Consider the following 19,556-nt stretch of genomic DNA (forward strand, 5'->3'; position numbering starts at 1 on the left):
CCCAACTCCAGCAGTGCTGGCAATGGGAGCTGCGGTGCAGCACGGACGGCGGTCCTAATGGGACACCCTCATGGTTGCCTAGACTCCAGACCTGATTTCCCCCCATCCAGTAACGGTAAGCTCACCAACGGACGTTCAATAAATTCCTTTTCTGCCTAAAATGGCCAGCGGCAATTTCTGTAATTCGTAACTAAACCCTAAATGACACTGATGCATCAAGTACTACTAATTCTTCCCTTAACTTTTGTGCACGTGTATTTTTTCCTCTTCATTTCACGGCTGTTCCCTCTAACCAATTTCTATAAAGTGAAGAGCCTCCTTGAATGCAGGCACGTTCCAGCTCATCCTAATGCTGCTACCAAAGTAAACTCTTAAAACACCACTTCTAGTGATATCATTCCATCCCTGCTCCAATGCCTGGCTTCACTGCGTACTCCACACTACACACTATTCTAACACGGCCTATCCTATTCTCCCTCAGGCGTCTAGGCAGAACACTGTCAGATTATAAGACGGCTTTTCAGAATGTGTGGGGATGGGGTGTGTGGGAGCAGGGATGGGCAGGCAGGGAAAACACTACATTAAAATACATACAGATGATAAATCGTAGCCCTATTTCAGTACTGTTAAGATACCCCTTACGGTCATGATAATATGATACATCTTTCTGAACCCCAAAGAGAACATGGCTGCACTGAATTTGAATATATATTGGTTTGGCTCTCAATAATCACTTCTCAATTTTTTTCCCCTTCCATATCAACTAAAAATGGACTGTATTGCTCCATAATTAATTTGATAACTACAAATTAATTTAATTATCCAAGACAGGTTTACCTAACCCTATCAGACAAATCAATTCACAAAGACTAATGATATTCATGCCGGTCTATACCTAGAACTGTATTTCCTTCATAGATGTCAATTTTAGAATGCCCAAATCCACAGACTCAACGAGCAGAGCGCTACATTTGTCCTGCCTACTAGGTAAATAGAAATAAAAGAATTCCAACAATTATTAAGATTGCTAGCTAGATACTTAAACACAATTGAGAGTTGTTTTGGTGGTTTTTCTATTTTTTTAATGCACGTGCCTATTAACTCAGATAATGCAATGGAAATCACCAGTAAGAGTCATTTGTTCTGTAGCTCAAAGCCAGAAAGGACATATTCTTAGACTCACACATTGTTGTCCCCCTGGCTCCTGGTGTGGTACGTTCGCCTTCCTGCTGTCTTCCCATTCCTTAACTCCACAGCAGGCAGTTCTTTGAAATAACAGCAAAACTGCTCAATGTTACTATTTTAAAAGGAAGGGAAAAAAATTATTAGTTTTTAAATGTACGGAGAAGTAAAGAAAGCACTATGAGACCTATACAGTATATGGATTTTGAAAATGTGATATTTCAATTTCTCATTAAAATGGTACTCAATGCAATCTCTTAACATTGCATTTCTTCATCAAGCTTCCTCATTTACTCCAAGAAAACAATATAAGGGGGACTTCCCTGGTGGCACAGTGAGTAAGACTCTGCACTCCCAATGCAGGGGGCCCGGGTTCAATCCCTGGTCAGGGAACTAGATCCCACATGCATGCTGCAACTAAGAGTTCACATGCCACAACTTAGGAGCCCTGGAGCCGCAACTAAGGAGCCCGCCTGCTGCAACTAAGACCCAGCACAACCAAATAAATAAATAAATAAATATTTTTAAAAAAGAGAATGTAAGTAGATGGCTTCGCAAAAATAAACAAAGGCCTTAAAGCAAAATCTCTGTTCTAGAAATCCTCAATTCCCCCTTCCCATCTATAGACTGTCACCATTTCTTTCTTTTCAGGGTCTTTGTTCCCAAGTGTTCAATAATTTCCTCAAATAAAAGCAAACCATGAAACCAACCATATTGTTTAAATACACTATACAGAGTAACAAGGAGAATTCAGTAGTGACTAGAATTTCTTCTTTGAGCAAGACTAGATAAGCTGAAAGCCAGTACCTTTAAAGAGAGATCACACATGGCTTCTGTTCCTTATTAGCAAGGTGGCTTGGGAAAATAATTTACTGTGGTCTTTGACACCACATTAAAATCTAAAAGTATGCAACTTTCTAAATAATTTCTTCTGTATAACTTAGGTCAGCCTCGTTGTCTATTTTATTTTTCCTGCTCATCTTACTCTTTTTTTTTTTGGCCACGTGGCATGTGGGATCTTAGTTCCCTGACCAGGAATCGAACCTGAGCCCCCTGCAGTGGAAGCACAGAGTCTTAACCGCTGTACCGCCAGGGAAGTCCCTGCTCATCTTACACTTTGAAGATCTTCTAAACATCTGATCTTATGACCATACTTAAGACTCAACTAATGATTGAACTAAGTTATCTGAACAAGTTTCCTTATAGCCCAGGGGTCTGCAAACTATGGCCCACAGGACAAATCTGACCCTGGGCCAGTGAGCTTTTACATTTTTAAGGTGAGTTTTATATTTTTAAAGAGTTGTTTAAAAGGGAGAGGAGTGTTGAAGGGAGGAGAAGAATGTGTGAGAAGGCCTGGATGTGGCATGCAAAGATTAAAAATATTTATTTAATCTGGCCTTTTACAGAAGTTTGCTGGCCTGTGCTCAAGCCTATTCAAGAAGGAACAGGAACTAAATAATAACAGCTAACAGTTATTTACTGCTAGGCACTGTTCTAAGCACTTGATGTAAATTATATAATATCTTCCCGACTACCCCGTGAGGTAGACTATTATCCCCAATTTCACTGATGAGAAAACTAAGGCACAGGGAACTGAGGTAACTTGCCCCAAGTTACTAGGCTAGAGTTAGTGGCAGAGATAGGATCTGAACCCAGAGACTTTGCTCTTAACCATTCCACCAGAAACTAACGTCAGATACTTAAGCTCTGACTGTAACAGTACCTGAGTGACTGAAGGATGGCGTTCATGAAACACGTGTTCCCCAAATTCCGAAGGCCTGTGGCACAAATGGCAGTGGTGCTTCCCTGTAAAATGGAACAAGAGGTGGCCTTCAGTAATACCAAGAGAAGGCCAACTGTTTCAACATCAAAGAAGAACAAAGGCCTATATTTGAAACTCTAGCAACAAGCCAGTTCGGAATTGATACTTTTCAGTCCAACAAATATTTCAAATTCTCTTTCTACTCTCTGTAAACGTGTCTGGATATTTTTAGAAGGCTGTTTCTGATCCTAGGATTGTTCTAAATGGAAGCTTATGAGGAAGTCACCATTAATAAGTACCGTGGAGTACACAATGCAAAAACCAGGAAAATCCTTAAAAGAAATAAGTTTAAGACTTAATGCCGTCATAAGACTCTATTAAAGCTACTACAATTGGAAAAAATATAAACATACCAAGTATTTCTGTCCCCCAGCTTTTAACTCTAAGCCATGCAAATGACCAACACATGTTTTCCTAGCAATGGAATATCAATCTGAAAAAACTACCTGAACTTCCCTTAAAGACTAAGGCTTCGTTTTTTGATTAGCTGTACAAATGCACTGTGATGTCTGAATACTACACATGGTTAGTGAATCTACCCATCCAACCCAAAGTATCACTTTAGCTCTTTCTTCCACAAAATTGTAATACTTAACTGTGTGTCTAAACACAGCTAGCATGACAACAGAGAGGTAGATGCAGGGGACAAAATTACTGGTATATTTTACAATATTTAGTCATCTTTAAACTTTGTTACTCCATTAATGGCCATACATCTGGTAAGAGATGGGTATCAGAATGAGGAAGCATATTCTTTTATGGTGAAATTGTATTAATGAAGTCCTAAGGAATAAAACTTACCAAAACTTCAGACCCAAAGCTTTTTTTTTTTTAATTTTTATTTTATTTATTTATTTTTTGGCTGTCTTGGGTCTTTGTTGCTACGTGCGGGCCTTCTCTAGTTGAGGTGCACAGGCTTCTCATTGTGGTGGCTTCTCTTGTTGCAGAGCACGGGCTCTAGGCGCACGGGCTTCAGTAGTTGTGGCACACAGGCTCAGTAGTTGTGGCTCACGGGCTCTAGAGCGCAGGCTCAGTAGTTGTGGTGCATGGGCTTAGTTGCTCCGCGGCATGTGGGATCTTCCCAGACCAGGGCTCGAACCCGTGTCCCCTGCATTGGCAGGCGGATTCTTAACCACTGCACCACCAGGGAAGCCCCAGACCCACTGAATTTGCACTAGGGACCTTTAACAGAAGGAAGCAAGGATCTCTGGGATCCTATAGAGATGGAGTAATAAGGTGCATGAGCAGGCGTTAAGAACAAATGCCTGCTGAGGCGGAGGAGCACGGTAGTCACCCTGACGGAAGGAAGGCACTGACAGACTCGCTGGGGTGTTTAGTCACGTCAAGAATCGTTAGTACAAGTAGCAAACATTTTGTAAAATATTCCAAATCCAAGGCATACATTTATAAAAGTTTATAAAGGGCAACATTAATGTTAGAATTGTAATCAAACAGTGACTAGATCTCAACCAATTCTTATATTTGAATACATTTTAATTACTTACATTTACTTTTAGTAACTTGCTGTTCAGTGATGAGTTTTCCAAAAGTTTTCTTTTCCTATGCCTGTCAGCTGTGAAAGCTGAGCTATTAAAGCACAAACAGACAGTCAAAAAGACATTCATACATACACAGCACTGCACAGCCGGATAGAGTAAACACGGCTGTTCTAAGTGTCTAGGGTATGCAGCCCCGCCTGGCTGCTTAGCCAGGCCAGGAAGTGACCCGTTAGGCCACTGTGGCCCACAAGCATTTCAAGTAACTGGGGAGTTCCACTTCCCGTGGAAATCCCCACGGCTCCTCCAGCAGGGTGGCACTGGAGGCTGCCAGCCCCAGGCGCTGCCCAGAAAAGCTGGCCAAGTGGATGTGGTCTGTCGGACAGGCCCTCTCCTCCACCGCTCTGTCTCCCTAATCAATGGTGAAGCTTCAAACAAGAGAACACCCACTACTCATAAAAAAGAAAAACGCTGGTCTGACATGATTATTCTGAGATTTAACATTAAGTCTCAAATACTATGCCACTTCTTTCTTAATTTTGATAAAGGTATCATGTTTTGTTAATATGTTGTAATAGATGACGATATAATCTGAGTTTGCAGAATGATAAATAAGTTATAGGCGCATAGGCATATATCAATTCATTTGATTCAGCTATGCTACAAAGCATATTCTAAAACAAATCCTAATTAGCACATAAATTCTGAATTTAAATTATCTAAATGTTTCTCATTGAAAGAGATATTAAGTTTGAAATTTATTAGAAAATAATTCCTATCGTCAAAGGGTCACTTTAAAATTATTATGTATCAGGGGAACTAATCTAAAGGAAGTGAAAGTTACTGTTAAACAACATAGACTTTTTAAGTCTACCAACTCTTTCCCATCTTCCAAAAGTACCAGGCTAATCCAAAGAAAATACGTAATTATTTTTCTTTCCAGAATTTCCACATGAACTGTCTTTAGAGCATCAGATCTAGTGACAGTCAGCTGTTTCAAATCTAAAAATATTCTTAGGAAAAATGTCTTCAGAAATGTATGTTCCTCTCAGTGTACTGGTGACTACAAGGTAAGAAGAGATAATCCCGTAGGTACTACGATGTTAAGTTATTCCTTCACAAATTCTGTAGGTAAAGAAGTTCAGTCACGAGCACAGTGTATATACTGTGACAATGCCTAATAGTTAACTTTTAGTTTTAACCTATACAAAAAAAGCATTTAGCTTTTTAAAAATATGTTATTAAATTTTACCATCAATGATTCTCAAAATGGCAGAATCCTTTCGATCCACGCTATTTAATATGGTAGCTGCTCACAACATGTGGCTAATAAATTTAAATTAATTAAACTTAAAAATGTAAAATTCAGTTCCTCGTCACACTAGCTAATTTTCAAGTGCTCAACAGTCACATGTGTCTAGTGGCAACCATACTGGACAGTGTAGATTAATACAACGTTTCTGGTGTGCAGTGCTTCTCCAGAGGATACGCTAAACAGTCTAAAGTAAAACTCAAATGTAATCATAGTTCTTTCATTGTAGCTTCCATTACAGATTAAAGGCTATGTTTGAAAAAATAAAAATAAATTTAGGTAATGTTTATCGACATAGAAAAAGGATTGCAAGGTAGCTTTTTCAATGGGGCCAAGGAGAAGTGTAGACAAGGCAGTCTGTGACATCTTTTACCTGATGAAGAAATAAATGAAAATAAAAGATTCAATATCTGCATAAATGCATGCAGGTTCTTGAACGTCCGGTTTTCCCTTTGACTTAGTTCTGATGAATTTGTCATTGAGATGATAGTCTTTTCTTAGAGAAAACTATAAATGGTAGGAAGAAATAATTTGGTAGCTACCTACTTCTATAACAAAGAATCACGTTAGTAAGATCTTTACAATGACATCACCACACCAAAGAGTGATATTTACATAAATTACTGCAGGAATCTCCTACTTCACAGCTAATTGTGATTATTTCAGACCAAATTCAATATTCTAGATCTGTGTGTCTATACCTGTGTCCCTAACCCTAGATATGCTCCTGCTGCTTTGTTCAAATTAAAAGGGAGGAGGCGCTTTGAAAAAGTGAGGAGCCCCAAGATGACAAGCCAAAGCGCACTTAAACCCAGACTGTTCTAATTAGCTTAGATTTCAAAGAAATCAATTCTTCCCTTATCAGCTTATAGTCTATTTAGACAGAGACATGCACAGAGACTTTGGTTAACCAAAGCTAGACAGTATTTCACTCAAAGAACTTAGGTTATTCCCTCTCAGCACTCAATTTTAAAATACTCTGTTGGCTTCACATGTAAGTTTGCTAAAGGACTCCCACTTGTGGCATGTTCTCACAATACCATTTATACATCGACTGTCAAAATAAATAAGATGTTGTAAAGCAATTATACTCCAATAAAGATTTTTAAAAAACAACAAAAAATAAATAAATTAGATGGCACCTGACGATTAGGGGTGATTTACACAAATTTCACCTGAGTCAGAGACCATTCCAGGGCCATGCTTCTATCCACTGCAGCTTCAAAGACACTGCTACTGGGGTTTCTGTTTACTGCTTGAATTTTGGGTCTAGTGAGTTTTATCTGACTAACCTATTTGGCTATAGCAAAAAATAATTCTAGTCACTTAAGCAGTTTAATTTCTTTATGATGACAAAGTATTTCACAGCTTCCTATACTTCCAAGTGATAAATACTGCCCCTAACAAAAAAAGGAAAAGAAGAAACTAGGATCTTGTGCTATCACATAGATGCACGCTGAACAATAATATAATTAAACCTATTTTCCCTTGATACATAAATTTCAGAGTTTCTAAGAAGACCTCATAATACATTTGGATAAGGATTTTCTAATATCGAAGGTAACTCTATAATGATTTTGTATCATTTTTTGCCCTTCCCTTGCACTACCAAAATTCCCCTTGCAAATAAACTGAGGAGCTTCTAAGTTGGTGGATAATAACTAAAAAACAGGCTCTGGAGCCCTTGGATATGGTTTATGGCAAATATTAAACAAAATAAATGCTGAGCTATGATCACTGACTATGGGCATTTTCAGATACCCAACTCCAAAGTTTATTTTGTTCACATTTCAATCACCCTAAAAACATGATGAAGTTATGGAACTCATAAAAAAAATCCCACTCAGAAATGCTGAAAGACCCCTCAACCCCACTCCATCCCTTCTTTCCCCAGGCCTACTACTTACTTTTCCAAGTTCTGTAAGTGTTCTCTGACTTTCTGTACCAGTCCCAGCTTGGTGTCATTAATCACAAAATCATCACAGCGATAACTGCAAGGAAAATATTAATCAATGTGTGTAAAGAGCTTGAGGAAACCACAGTAATGAAATCACTAAAAGGCCTGGCTACTGCCAAGATGATCACATGCCTCTGCAGGCAGTTACTGTCAGCGGTGAGTTTAAAGAGGACTTGGAGTCCACAATGGAATGCTTTTTAAGAGTCCTTTTAAAAAGCCACGTAGGCAATGAACACCAGTTTCTTGACACATTTTTATTCAAAAGCTCTTCAATTCCTCTTTCAAAAATGAAATACGCTACTACATGTGTTATATTCTTTTCAGTGGTGCATAATACATGGAAAATGAAATACAAAGCACCAATTCTGTTCATGTAGTGCGAAGCCTAAATCTTTAATGTGATCCTTCCCAACTCAAATTAATGGGGAGTTTGCAGGGAGGAGAGATTTAAGAGAAAAGCAGGAAAAAAGTAATTAACCTGTAGGGATATTTGAATAAAAAAACTAAAAGCCATATATTTTACACATAATTTAATTTAAATAAACTGAATTCAGATGGTTGAGAAGAATGAATCTTTTCATTCCAAGGTGTTAGAAAACAAGTATAAAACAGTGGCTACATCTTTCAGGAAACCGATAACCGCTTTGAAGACAGACATTTAAGATGTTCCTTAAAACTGATATTGTGTGTGTGTGTGTTTTAGCAAGTCAATAAGCAAATAATATAAGGAATCACACATAATAAACTTTAACTTGTACATTAGCATTCAATTTTCTTCCTAGAATAAGGCCATTTTTAATAAAAACAATTTACAAGCTAGTACCAAAATATTCTTTTGAACTGCAGCTTTGTACAAAACCACTTATTATAACTACTAAAGAATAATGACAATAACATTGCCATTCTGAGCAAACAAAACTTTGAATGCATAGCAATTAGTAAAAATTAGGTCATCTCTAGCAGAATCCAAAAAACATTTCTTACATACCTGAAACCAGTCTATAAAAAAATTGTGAATAGGATGGGGGAAAGTAATTTTTTTAAAAAGAGATTATTACACACAAAAGCATGGCTTGTGTCTCTTATTCACAGAATTCAAAATGTAAGCGAGTGCTTTTGAAAACTTTAAGTAAAATATATATGTATTTATTTAACACGCCCCTCCGCATTAATTGACTGCCTATGTTGTCAATCAAGAGTCTCTAACGTATTCTCCAAGCTCCCGTGGTCAATCCCTAACGTTTCTATAAATAGCAAAAGCTACCTTTTACATCCTAGACCGTTTCTCTATGATCAAAGTACCAGCAATGGCAGGAAAATAATTCCTTATCAGTTTTATGACAAAGACATAAAGGAATTAAATTAGTGAAAAGGTTTAATTCCTTGCTTCCTCTCAGCATAAATGTTAAGAGGGTAAGGTCTACTCTGCAAATTTGGGTTTAAGGCACTTGGTTCCTCCATGAACCTCAGGCATTCACTAAAGAATGAAATTGTATTGTTACTCTAATTCCTGCTTAGATTTTCATTCTATGTTTGCATAAATATATGCATGTATTTTGGTTAAAAGAATACCCAGTGTTCAAAACAAAAATAACTCCAAATGCTAGTGTTCATCTGGGGAATGAAGTCTAAAAGTAAATTCAGATCATCTTTCATGTATTTACATGCTGCTAGAATATCTCATTGAAAAGTAAACCCCTTAGCTTCTACAAAAAAATGGTTGTTTGTTTAAAGAAACATTGTTTCAGATTATATGAAATAACTGATTTTTTTCTTATTAAAGTAATTCTTTTTGGTGTGACATGAATTCAGCATTTAACATTTGTTAAAGGAACGTTTTCATATATTGAAATACAGATTCATTTACGGCCTTGCTCCATTCTGAACTAATCTGACTTAACTGGGTCTAGTTGCTTCATCTCTTTGAATGTTCATCATTAAAGTGAATAAGTTTCTCTAGACTCTACAGCTGTCCTAATGTGACTAACGCAACTGGGGAAATGCATTTTAATCTTTTAAAATTTTAATTGACATAAAATTTTATTTAACTAAAGCAGTATAAAATATATTTCCATTAAATACTTAATGGTTTTGGTAAAACTATATTTCACTTTTATTATGACATCATATAAGATGTACTGCAGTGCACAGTGTGGGTGCACGTGTCATTTCCAGGATCACACATAAGCATATCACCAGTCTAGTTTATGTCAACAGAAGGTTTCAGTTATTTTTCTATGCAATAATGAAGCGCTGTAATGTGCTTATTTGAATAGTTTCTGCAGACAGCAGGAGTTACAGTGATACCTATGTAAATCATAATTGGTAGTTGAACTGAAATACTTATTTTAATAATTAATATAAATAAATTATTTTTCTGGGTTAAAAACTAACAATGAAAAAAAATTTTAACTTCCAAATGAAGTTTGGAACTTTTAAAAAAGATTACACACAAATGTGTAATTGACAACATAGGCACACTAATGAGGCAGAATCGAGTGGAAAAGGTGTATCACAAATTTTACAAATAATGGCAATTACGATTTAATACAGCAGAGCCAAATTAATAAGCTGTGTAAAAAAAGTTTTAAGATAAAGTAGACAATATTGAGTCATTTTCAGCAAATGCATAGTAATTTAATAAGAAGTTGCTTCTCTACAGTCAAAAAATAATCAATGAAATTTGTCACAATCAATGAAATCAGAATGAAATGTATAACAAAGAAGTTTCTTAGTGATTTTAAGGATTTGAGCTTGTAATTCTGGCAAGCTTTAAAATAGCTTTAATTCTTGCTCAAGAAAGAAAACCATTTTTAGATGGAGAGATGAAACATTAAATTATTATTTCAGTTAAGGGAGTTATGTTTTAGAATTTGAGATAAAGATCAAAAAGGATATTTTACAAAAAGTGAAAGATCTTCAGTTGATCCACCAAGCAATTGTTAGTCAATAAAAGACCTTTCTAACATTATTAAAGATCAATTCATTCAACATTTGAAAATTGTAAGTACTTTTACTTTTAGCTTTAGATGGGTTTTACAAGACAAGAGACAATGGCCAATTAATACTTCGCATACGTTTTGTTTCAAATGACTTCCAAATTGAAATGTCTTCATCTATTTGCAACCTTAAAAACAATCAACCGCATGTTGTAAATATTTTTTAATCTTTTACATGTCACTTTCGGCTAGATAGGAAAAAGTTTCTATCAAGACAGACAAGGACCTGCTACGTGGGATCAAAAACCCGGATTTAATGGAATTATTTCCCTTATTTGATCCACTGCATATTAACATATTGAAAATATCTGTGCTCTTAAGTAGACTGTATCATGGATGCAGTTATTAAAATTGTTCAGTATACATGTGCAAATGCTCTGACTTATCACCAGTTTATGGAACTGTTAAAAGAAATAGAAGATAATGAATATAATGACTTCATGTTCTTTGCCAATGTTCACTGCTTGAGTCATGGAAGAATTTTACAAAGGTTTACTGTACTGTTAACTCTAATTCAAGATTTTCTTGAAACAAAAGGAACACCTGCCAATATTGAACAAAGAGAAAATATCACAGCATGATTTACATTTTTTCACCTATATCACAGTGCACATGAATGAGCTAAATTTAAAGATCCAAGGAGAGAGTAAAAGCTTGTTTGTGACCTAGCTAGACAGGTATGAGAATTTATGTTAAAATTTAAACTATTCCTAATACAAATCAATAATGATTTTACACATTTCAACACGAACAAATATACAGAAGATTTTAAATACAATAGCATTATGTAAGTTGTCTGCAAAATCTACAAGAAAAATTGAAGAATGCTTTGTTGATATGGACAAATTTGGAGTTGATTTTCAGTTTATATAATGATCCTTTGAATTTGATGTTGATAATACAGAGTGGTTACAAGAATTAGTGGATTTACTTAAATTAGATACAGTTTTGAGACTGATATGCTTTTGCTTCGGACTCAATTATTCTAAAAAAGATGAGTCAGTCTTGTCAAAACAGATGCCAAGTATTAAAGAAAATGGGGTTTTTTGGTACTTTATTCATTTATTGGAAAATTTTTAATAGTGTTTGGAATCTACATTTTTAACTGCAATTTTTATGACTAAATACAGATCAAGCATTTCTGATGAAAAGTTAGCATCTGAATGGAGATGTGCTGTACGTGTAAAATACATACTGGATTTTGAAGGTTTCATATTAAAAAAAGATGCAAACTATGTTTAATAATTCTATATGGATTACCATGTTGACATGATAATATTTTGGATAACTGGGTTAAATAAAATATACAGTTAAAATTAATCAACCTGTTTGTATTTGCTTTTTTAATGTGGCTACTAGAAAATTTTAAATTACATATGTGATGAATTATTTCTCTTGCACAGCACTGCTAGCCTAGAAAATATCTAAGATACTAGCTGTTCTACTATAATACTACCCAATATTATAAAGAGGTAATAAATATAACTTTAATGAACTATAAGAAATCAATTTTATTTTGGCTGAATTTGTTCTCACTGGCTTAAAAAATTTTAAGTTTTCACAATTGTCCTTAATGCCAAGAGTCAATTTTAGATCTTCTTACAGTCACTGTGAAGGACATTTACTTCTAAGATTCTAACTTTTGTCCTGTCTGAATTCACCACACTATACAAGCGTTATTAGATGACAATGATAAAAGGAAAGCACCTGCTTCCACAGGTCAAAACATCCAGGGGCGCCTGGCACGTGGTAGAGGGTCAATAAATGTCAGCTTCCTTTTGCTGTGTAACCAGGGCTGCTTCACAGCACACCTGCCTCACAGCACACCCGTCTCTAGCTGCCCCCATCCCCTGTTCTGATTTCTTCTTCCTCCCTGGCCCAGAGGTCAAAAGAAAATAAGTAACAAAAGTAGGAAGTAAATAAGAATTTAAATGTTGTCTGGTTACCTTAGTCTTTAGCTGAGACGCTGGTTTCTGCTGGTTTCAAACCGGAAACTATCCCACTAATACTGATACTAAGAAGTCCCAAGGCAATAAGAAGGATTTAAAGTAAACAAGTTCTAAAAATCTCTTCCTGGTTTACAATTGTGTTGAAGGTATTAGGTCAGTATTATGCTTACCTCTAACACCTGAAAAAAAATAAAATTTAGCCACTATTCTTAGTTTTCCCTTCAAGGAGATTACACCAGAATAAGTACAAAAAAGTGCAGAACTTGTAGGCTGTGTTTCAAAGCTTCTAGATTGCTCCTCTGAAACTTGGAATGCATTTCCCACTTTGAAATAAATATTGTTATAAAATATGGTTAAATGTTGCAAGGTGAAAATACACCTGGTTCCCAAAACATAACTGAAATAATATAAAAAGTTCTACTCCTCTTTTTCTTCTTTCTACTGAGAAATTGGAGCTGAGGTCCAGGTTTTGGCATTTTTCATATAAACAGGATTTCACATGTCTAGCAAACAAAAGTCAGTAACTACCTATATTACACAACCAACTTTTAGGCTATTATATTAACACTTAAGCAAGTTTAAATTCAGTGATTTTAGGTGATTCTTCAAGTAAAGATGAGCTCTACCTCTAACAGACTACTTGTCAGACAAGGAAAACGTTTACTTCTGTATTTACTAAAAAAGAAAGAACTGTTTAAGGAAATTTAAGTAAACTGAACACTAAAGACAAAAAATTAATACTTAGAAGTCATATCAGGCAACATATTAGAGATGTTAGATAAGGAAATCAGATATAAAAAGGCAGGGAAGGAGAAGGTACTGGTATCTTTCTCTACTTCTAACACCTTGAGACAAAGTATACTATCATCTTAGCTATGTAAAAATTAGTCTCAAACCAAATTCCTTGAACCAAATATGACGCTAAAGTAGTTTTAAAGTACTTCAAGCCAAAAGTTAATAAACTGATTAAATGTAGAGTAGGGTATTATATATATACTGCTGTTCAGAGCAGAAGATACACAATTAATTTTACTACCTTGCACTGAAAGAACATGTAGCAAGTAGCAGGTAAATTTTCATAAGAAATACCAATTATTTATACTACTATATAATTTGGTAAAAAACTGATAATATCACAGCTCAAGTTATTTCAAATTCTGCTTATTCTAATAAATAGCAAAACTGTCCAATTTCTTCATTACATTGATTCCTTATGTGTACATTTTTAAGATTGTGATTTTTTTCTAATTTCTAGCATCTAATCATGCCTAATCCTTTCTAAATATTTTTCTCTCTATAATCTCCCCCAAACCCATCTTTTTCCTCCTCCATCTCAACTAATATTTTATTCTAAACCTTGGTTATTTCCTTTGGTATGATATCCCTGTCCGCCCGACCCAAATACAGTGGCTTTCAAATGCATAGATATCTGTAGCCGAATTAAGCTATAATATTTAATGGTCCCTGCAATGTCGACCTTACCTAAATTTTCTTCTCTCTCATCTTTCCCTCCCAATCTTCCCTTTCACTTCAGTGTTACCTGCTTTACATTTAGAATTAAGCTTTCATTCCATACACCACCAACTCCCTTACCCTCCCTCAGTATTTTCCACGTAGCACCATTCACTTGTTTAACAGCAAAAAATATTCCTTACTTGGTCATCCTTATCTGTACTTTTTTCCCATTCTCCAAAAATTAAAACATGCAGCATGGCTCAATCATTTTCTCGTCCTAAAATTTAATGTGGGTTTACCTCCGTTTAAAAATTCTAATTTTAGAAACACTTGTTTCCTTCCTATTTCCAGCCTGCGCCTCATGCCCTCTCTAATTATAAAAGGAAAAACACCAGTCCACTAAGATGAAATCTTCAAATTATTTTCAATGGCTCCTAATCAGATAAAAAATAAGTCACAAAACTGAGCATCCATCACCCCCAACACATTTACACGTTTGTACTAATTATATATGCAAGTAAATCTAAATTAATATGCATATAGTATAAAAAAAGAAAAATTTTAGAAGAATGAGCTAGAAATGAAATAAACTTTTTAAATGTCTTCATACCATTATTAAACTAGTATCTCAGAGTATAATATATACATAGGGTGAGGTTTGACATTAATGATAATGGATATAAATTCATACTTCACACAGTCTCAAACTTTCTGTCCAACTTATCAGATCTGATTAGTCTGTGTTTTTATTAGATAGCCAATATTTTTACTTTGTAATGTATTTGATGAGCTCAGAGTAGGAGTGTATGTCAGCTTACCTTTTCCTTGTTCACCAGTATTTGTCTTACTATTGTTACTGTTATTATCTTGGAGGATTTTTTCTCATAAAAAATCTTTTAAAATGTGTATCCATTTGAAGAGGGTTGATTCTTGGTAAAATTAAATAAATCCATGTAACTAGGCAGACAAACACCGTAACATACTGCACAATGCTAAAAGTGAACAAGGGTGAGGACGCCACATGTGAAGCTGATTCAGGACACTCCGTGTGTGGTTCATGACCCATAACCACCTAGTCTACAGACCACTGGCAGTAGGTATTTTAAATATTTGCCAATGCTTTTTTTTTTGCCAGATAAAAAGTTTTAATAAAAGTTCTGCTAGGGCTTCCCTGGTGGCGCAGTGGTTGAGAGTCTGCCTGCTGGTGCGGGGGACACGGGTTCGAGCCCTGGTCTGGGAGGATCCCACATGCCGCGGAGCGGCTGGGCCCGTGAGCCACAATTGCTGAGCCTGCGCGTCTGGAGCCTGTTCTCCGCAACGGGAGAGGCCGTGACGGTGAGAGGCCCGCGCACCGTGATGAAGAGTGGCCCCCGCTTGCCACAACTGGAGAAAGCCCTAGCACAGAAACGAAGACCCAACATAGCAATCAATCAATCAATTAATCAATAAAAAAAATAAAATAAATCTTAAAAAAAAAAAAAAAAAAAAAAAGTTCTGCTATTTTCCTCCCATACCTTCAAGTGCATTATTTTAGAGACCACTGCACTAAAGACTAGGTCCCTAACATACAGCTGGTTCTCAATGAATATTTATGTATTGAATAAAAGCAACATATCCGCTATTTTGATTTTTTTGGATGTTGTGCACATTATGTTCGAGGACCATCATGTTCATCAGACCCTGTCTCCAGGAAAACTTTTGAAGGTAAAAATTTGAGGGGGAAAGGAATTGTTTATAATGTCAAGTTTTCTTCACAAAGGATCCATATCTTTGCTTTGTGCCTTTCTGTAATACTTATTCCTAGATTTAGTTTATAATTTTTGTCATTATGTTGAATGTTTGTTTTTTTGTTTGGTCATTTCCATTTTTAACTAATGACTGCTAATGAAGAGAAAGCTATTAGTTTTTGTATATTTATTATGCATCACCATCTCAAAATTAATTATTAATTCTACTTGTTGTTTTCTACTAAAGTCCCCCTGAGTTTTCTCAGCATTATATAATTTGAAAGCAGAAATAATTTGTTCTTTTCTAATATTTATACCAACAATTTACCTATTTTGTCTTATTTCAATGGCTAGAACTGCCAAAGCAATGTTTAATAATAGTGACGATGATGTAAATGATGATAGGAAGTATTTGTCTTGTTTCTCATGTTAATGGAAATAGCTTTAGTGTTTCATCAATTTGCATATGATGTTTGCTTTCTTTGGGGGGGGACTATCATATTTTAATAGTTTCCTTTTATTTCAATGTTATTAGTTTTTTAAAAATCAGAAATGGCTTATTTATAAATGTATTTTTGCTTCTAATGATACAATAATCTGGGATTCCCTTTAAAATGAATATGTTGGCAGACTAGTGAAATTAACTCAGTAATTACATAATTTTTCTTTTTGACACATTTTATTGGGTTAGATTTGCTTTAAGTTATACTTATTTACAACTATTTTAGTTAGTGAAATTGACTTATTTTCTTTTTGGAGTTTCTATCAGATTTTTGTCTTAAGGTTTTTAAAGTTTCATAATATTAATATACTCAATGTTAAATTTTAATAGTGTGAGGCTACACTGTCTGCTATAGTAGCTACCAGTACATGTGGCAATTTAAACATAATCATTAAAATAAAATAAAACATTCAGTTCCTCAGTCCCACTAGCCACTTTTAATTGCTCAACTGCTACCATATTATATGGTGCAGATGTCACACTCAAAACAAAGAAAATCTCTCTCTCTTTCTCAGCTTTAAAATTCTAAAGCTTTTTCCATTCCTGTTGTAAGTGCTATTGAAGCTACCCAAGTCATAAGTCTCCACATCATATTCTTGAAGCACTAAGAAAATATTCCCAGACCAAATCATTCTTCACCCACGTGAAACAAGAAGCAATCAACATACAAATGAACCTGATTTTTTTACGCAACAGTAAAGGAACAAGTCCTTTAATCTACTGGCTGTAAGGCAATCTTTATACAATAAGTCATGTATAATACTAATACCAAAGAAACAAAATCAAAAAACTTTAATGCAAAAAGTACCCCTCAAGAAAGGGCAATGGCAAATCGATCATTAAGTTTTAAATTCCTTTTCATTCCCTTGTATAATAGATAACATCATAATATGACACCTAGAGTAAACTTTGACCTCCAGTTTTATTATAAATGACAGATATAGTTACAGAAAACAAAAAACAAAACAAAACCAAAAAAGCTGATATTCCAGTGACTTCATCTATTTCAAACCAAGAAAAGTTAAATCCAAAAAACTCTTTTAGAAAACAAGCTTATTTTTAAATTCTCTTTTATTCAATTCTAATGCACAGCCATCAACTAGCCAATTTTGGAAAATTAGAATACTTGCAGAGAAAACTCATTTCCTTTGTTAAAAGCAGACAAGTACCAGCTTATTAAGAAAGAGCCTTTTGTTTTCAGACCACGTGCTAAAAAGTTTCTTTTTAATAAAACTTCAAAATACTGTTTTTAAATAAACAAAATTCCTCCTGTTCTCTAATCTTTACAACACTGAAAATTTGTGCCCAAAAAGTTTATAAGGATAGTCAACAAAAGATCTTCCCCTTTTTAATTTTTAATCACAACTGCCTTTGAAAATGATTCAGCATCCGTTTAAACCCACAAATAAAAGCTTTATTTTTATTAGTTTTAATTAAAACTGCTATTTATTATAGGTGTTTAAATCTAAAATACAAGTCTTTTTTCTAGACAAATGAATTGACTCACATTTCATAATATTTCTTTGTTTGAAGGAGTGCTTTAAAACATTACCCTGCCAGGAAGGAAAAATTCTAGTAATTTAGTTTTAATACTCCTTTCATACTTTTGAATTCTCAGAAATTCAGCTGTTGTTGATAAGTTGACAAGACTATGTCAGATGTCAAAAATTATCTGTTCAGTATTTTAAATCTATTAACTCCAAATGTCTATCTACATAAGAAGTCAAATAAAAGTTCCTAATTTTAATCTTTGTTTTTCTCAATCAATTTTAATCCTTTTTTTTTGATACAATAATGTATACCACATACAATTCCATTTGTATTAACTGGGGGAGGGAATTTGCAGTAGGAGGAAAGGAAATATTACTGAACACACAATAATCTGAACACTTGCCCTTGTGTGAAAATCTTAAGATTTTCATTTTTATTAAAATCTTCATTTGTCTCCTAAAGGAGTGGGTTTGTGTCCAACCAAAATGATTCTCTCCCTCTTTTGAAATAATGACCCGTTTTATGTTCTGCTTGGTTAATATGTGCTTCTCCTGGACGCCCAGTTTATATCAGAAGTGAAAGGACCTGCTCTACAAGGGTGTCCCTCTCGGGAGGTAAATGGAATAGCTCACATATGCTGTGATTTGAGTCTTCTTCAGGAAAAAGGTTCTGCAGCTCTTCAGTCCTCCAAAAGGATCAGGAGGGCACAATAGTATAGATTTGGTATAACCTTCCCCATTTTTGGAAAATAGTTAACAAAATTCAGCCTTTCAAACATCTACTGCCTACTCGGCACCAGACACTGAGTACTGTGGACGATACAAAGATCTGACATATGGTTCCTGCGGTCCCCAAGGACATTTACAAATAACTAACATGCAGCAGGAAATTATAAGTATCCCAAGGACTCTGAGTTTAGGGGACATTACATCCAGCTACAACTGGAGCTAGTTGGGGGAGGGGGCAGTGCTCAATGATAACCTCATAAAGGATATGCAAAGACAGGACAAGGCAGGGACTCTTGGAAAAGGGAAAATAAGGATAGAAAAACTGTAAGCCTCAGAGCATGTTTCAACTTCTTCAGAGGACAGAGCACATGGAAAAGGATCCTTAACATTAGCTACAGTCAAAATATTTTGACTACAAGCATAATAATTAATAATCAATTAGGTTAAACCTAATACACCTCTAAAGTAAACCAATTAGTCTAACCACAAGAAATTTATATACAAGGAAAATTTACAAACTGAAGTGAAATTACTAAGGTGCACTGGAAAATCACACATACACACACACACCCCCCCCCCCCCCCCGCATACAGAAGAAGAAATCCTTTTTTGTTTCTTAATCATAGTGAGGTGTGGGGAAAATGTTAATTTAAACTACAGCTTCATCAGCTTACTACTATCACAGTTTCCTTTTAGGCTGTCAGTATAATGCTACAGGATGATTCCCTGGCATTTTGTTCTAAACCCACAAATGAGATGGTTATGTGACCAGCTGCAGCTCCCTTCCTGCATTTCAGAAGCTCTCGGAGTCCACACACTTGCGGCTCTGTATAACTTCACACAAAAGACTGGCAACTGGCCAAGAAACCCCTGCCATGGTGTATATTCCCCCAAGGTCCAAGATCTGCCATTTAATTCCAATTCAGCCGTGAAATG

The 19,556-nt window shown here is 35.3% G+C and overlaps 1 protein-coding gene across 5 annotated transcripts in view; it reads right to left on the bottom strand.

The window, feature by feature from the left end:
• Positions 1-19,556, bottom strand: part of USP3 (ubiquitin specific peptidase 3) — a 228,129-nt gene that overhangs the window by 48,609 nt on the left and 159,964 nt on the right. For all 5 annotated transcript variants that reach the window (XM_057543776.1, XM_028166965.2, XM_057543775.1 and 2 more), the window contains 4 exons: positions 7,720-7,803; positions 4,510-4,591; positions 2,906-2,988; positions 1,184-1,297 (listed from right to left, as the gene is read on the bottom strand). In XM_057543776.1, coding sequence (XP_057399759.1) covers positions 1,184-1,297; positions 2,906-2,988; positions 4,510-4,591; positions 7,720-7,803 — 363 coding nt within the window. The remainder of the gene's footprint in view (positions 1-1,183; positions 1,298-2,905; positions 2,989-4,509; positions 4,592-7,719; positions 7,804-19,556) is intronic.

Source organism: Balaenoptera acutorostrata, chromosome 3, assembly GCF_949987535.1.
Source record: "Balaenoptera acutorostrata chromosome 3, mBalAcu1.1, whole genome shotgun sequence".
NCBI lineage: Eukaryota > Metazoa > Chordata > Mammalia > Artiodactyla > Balaenopteridae > Balaenoptera > Balaenoptera acutorostrata.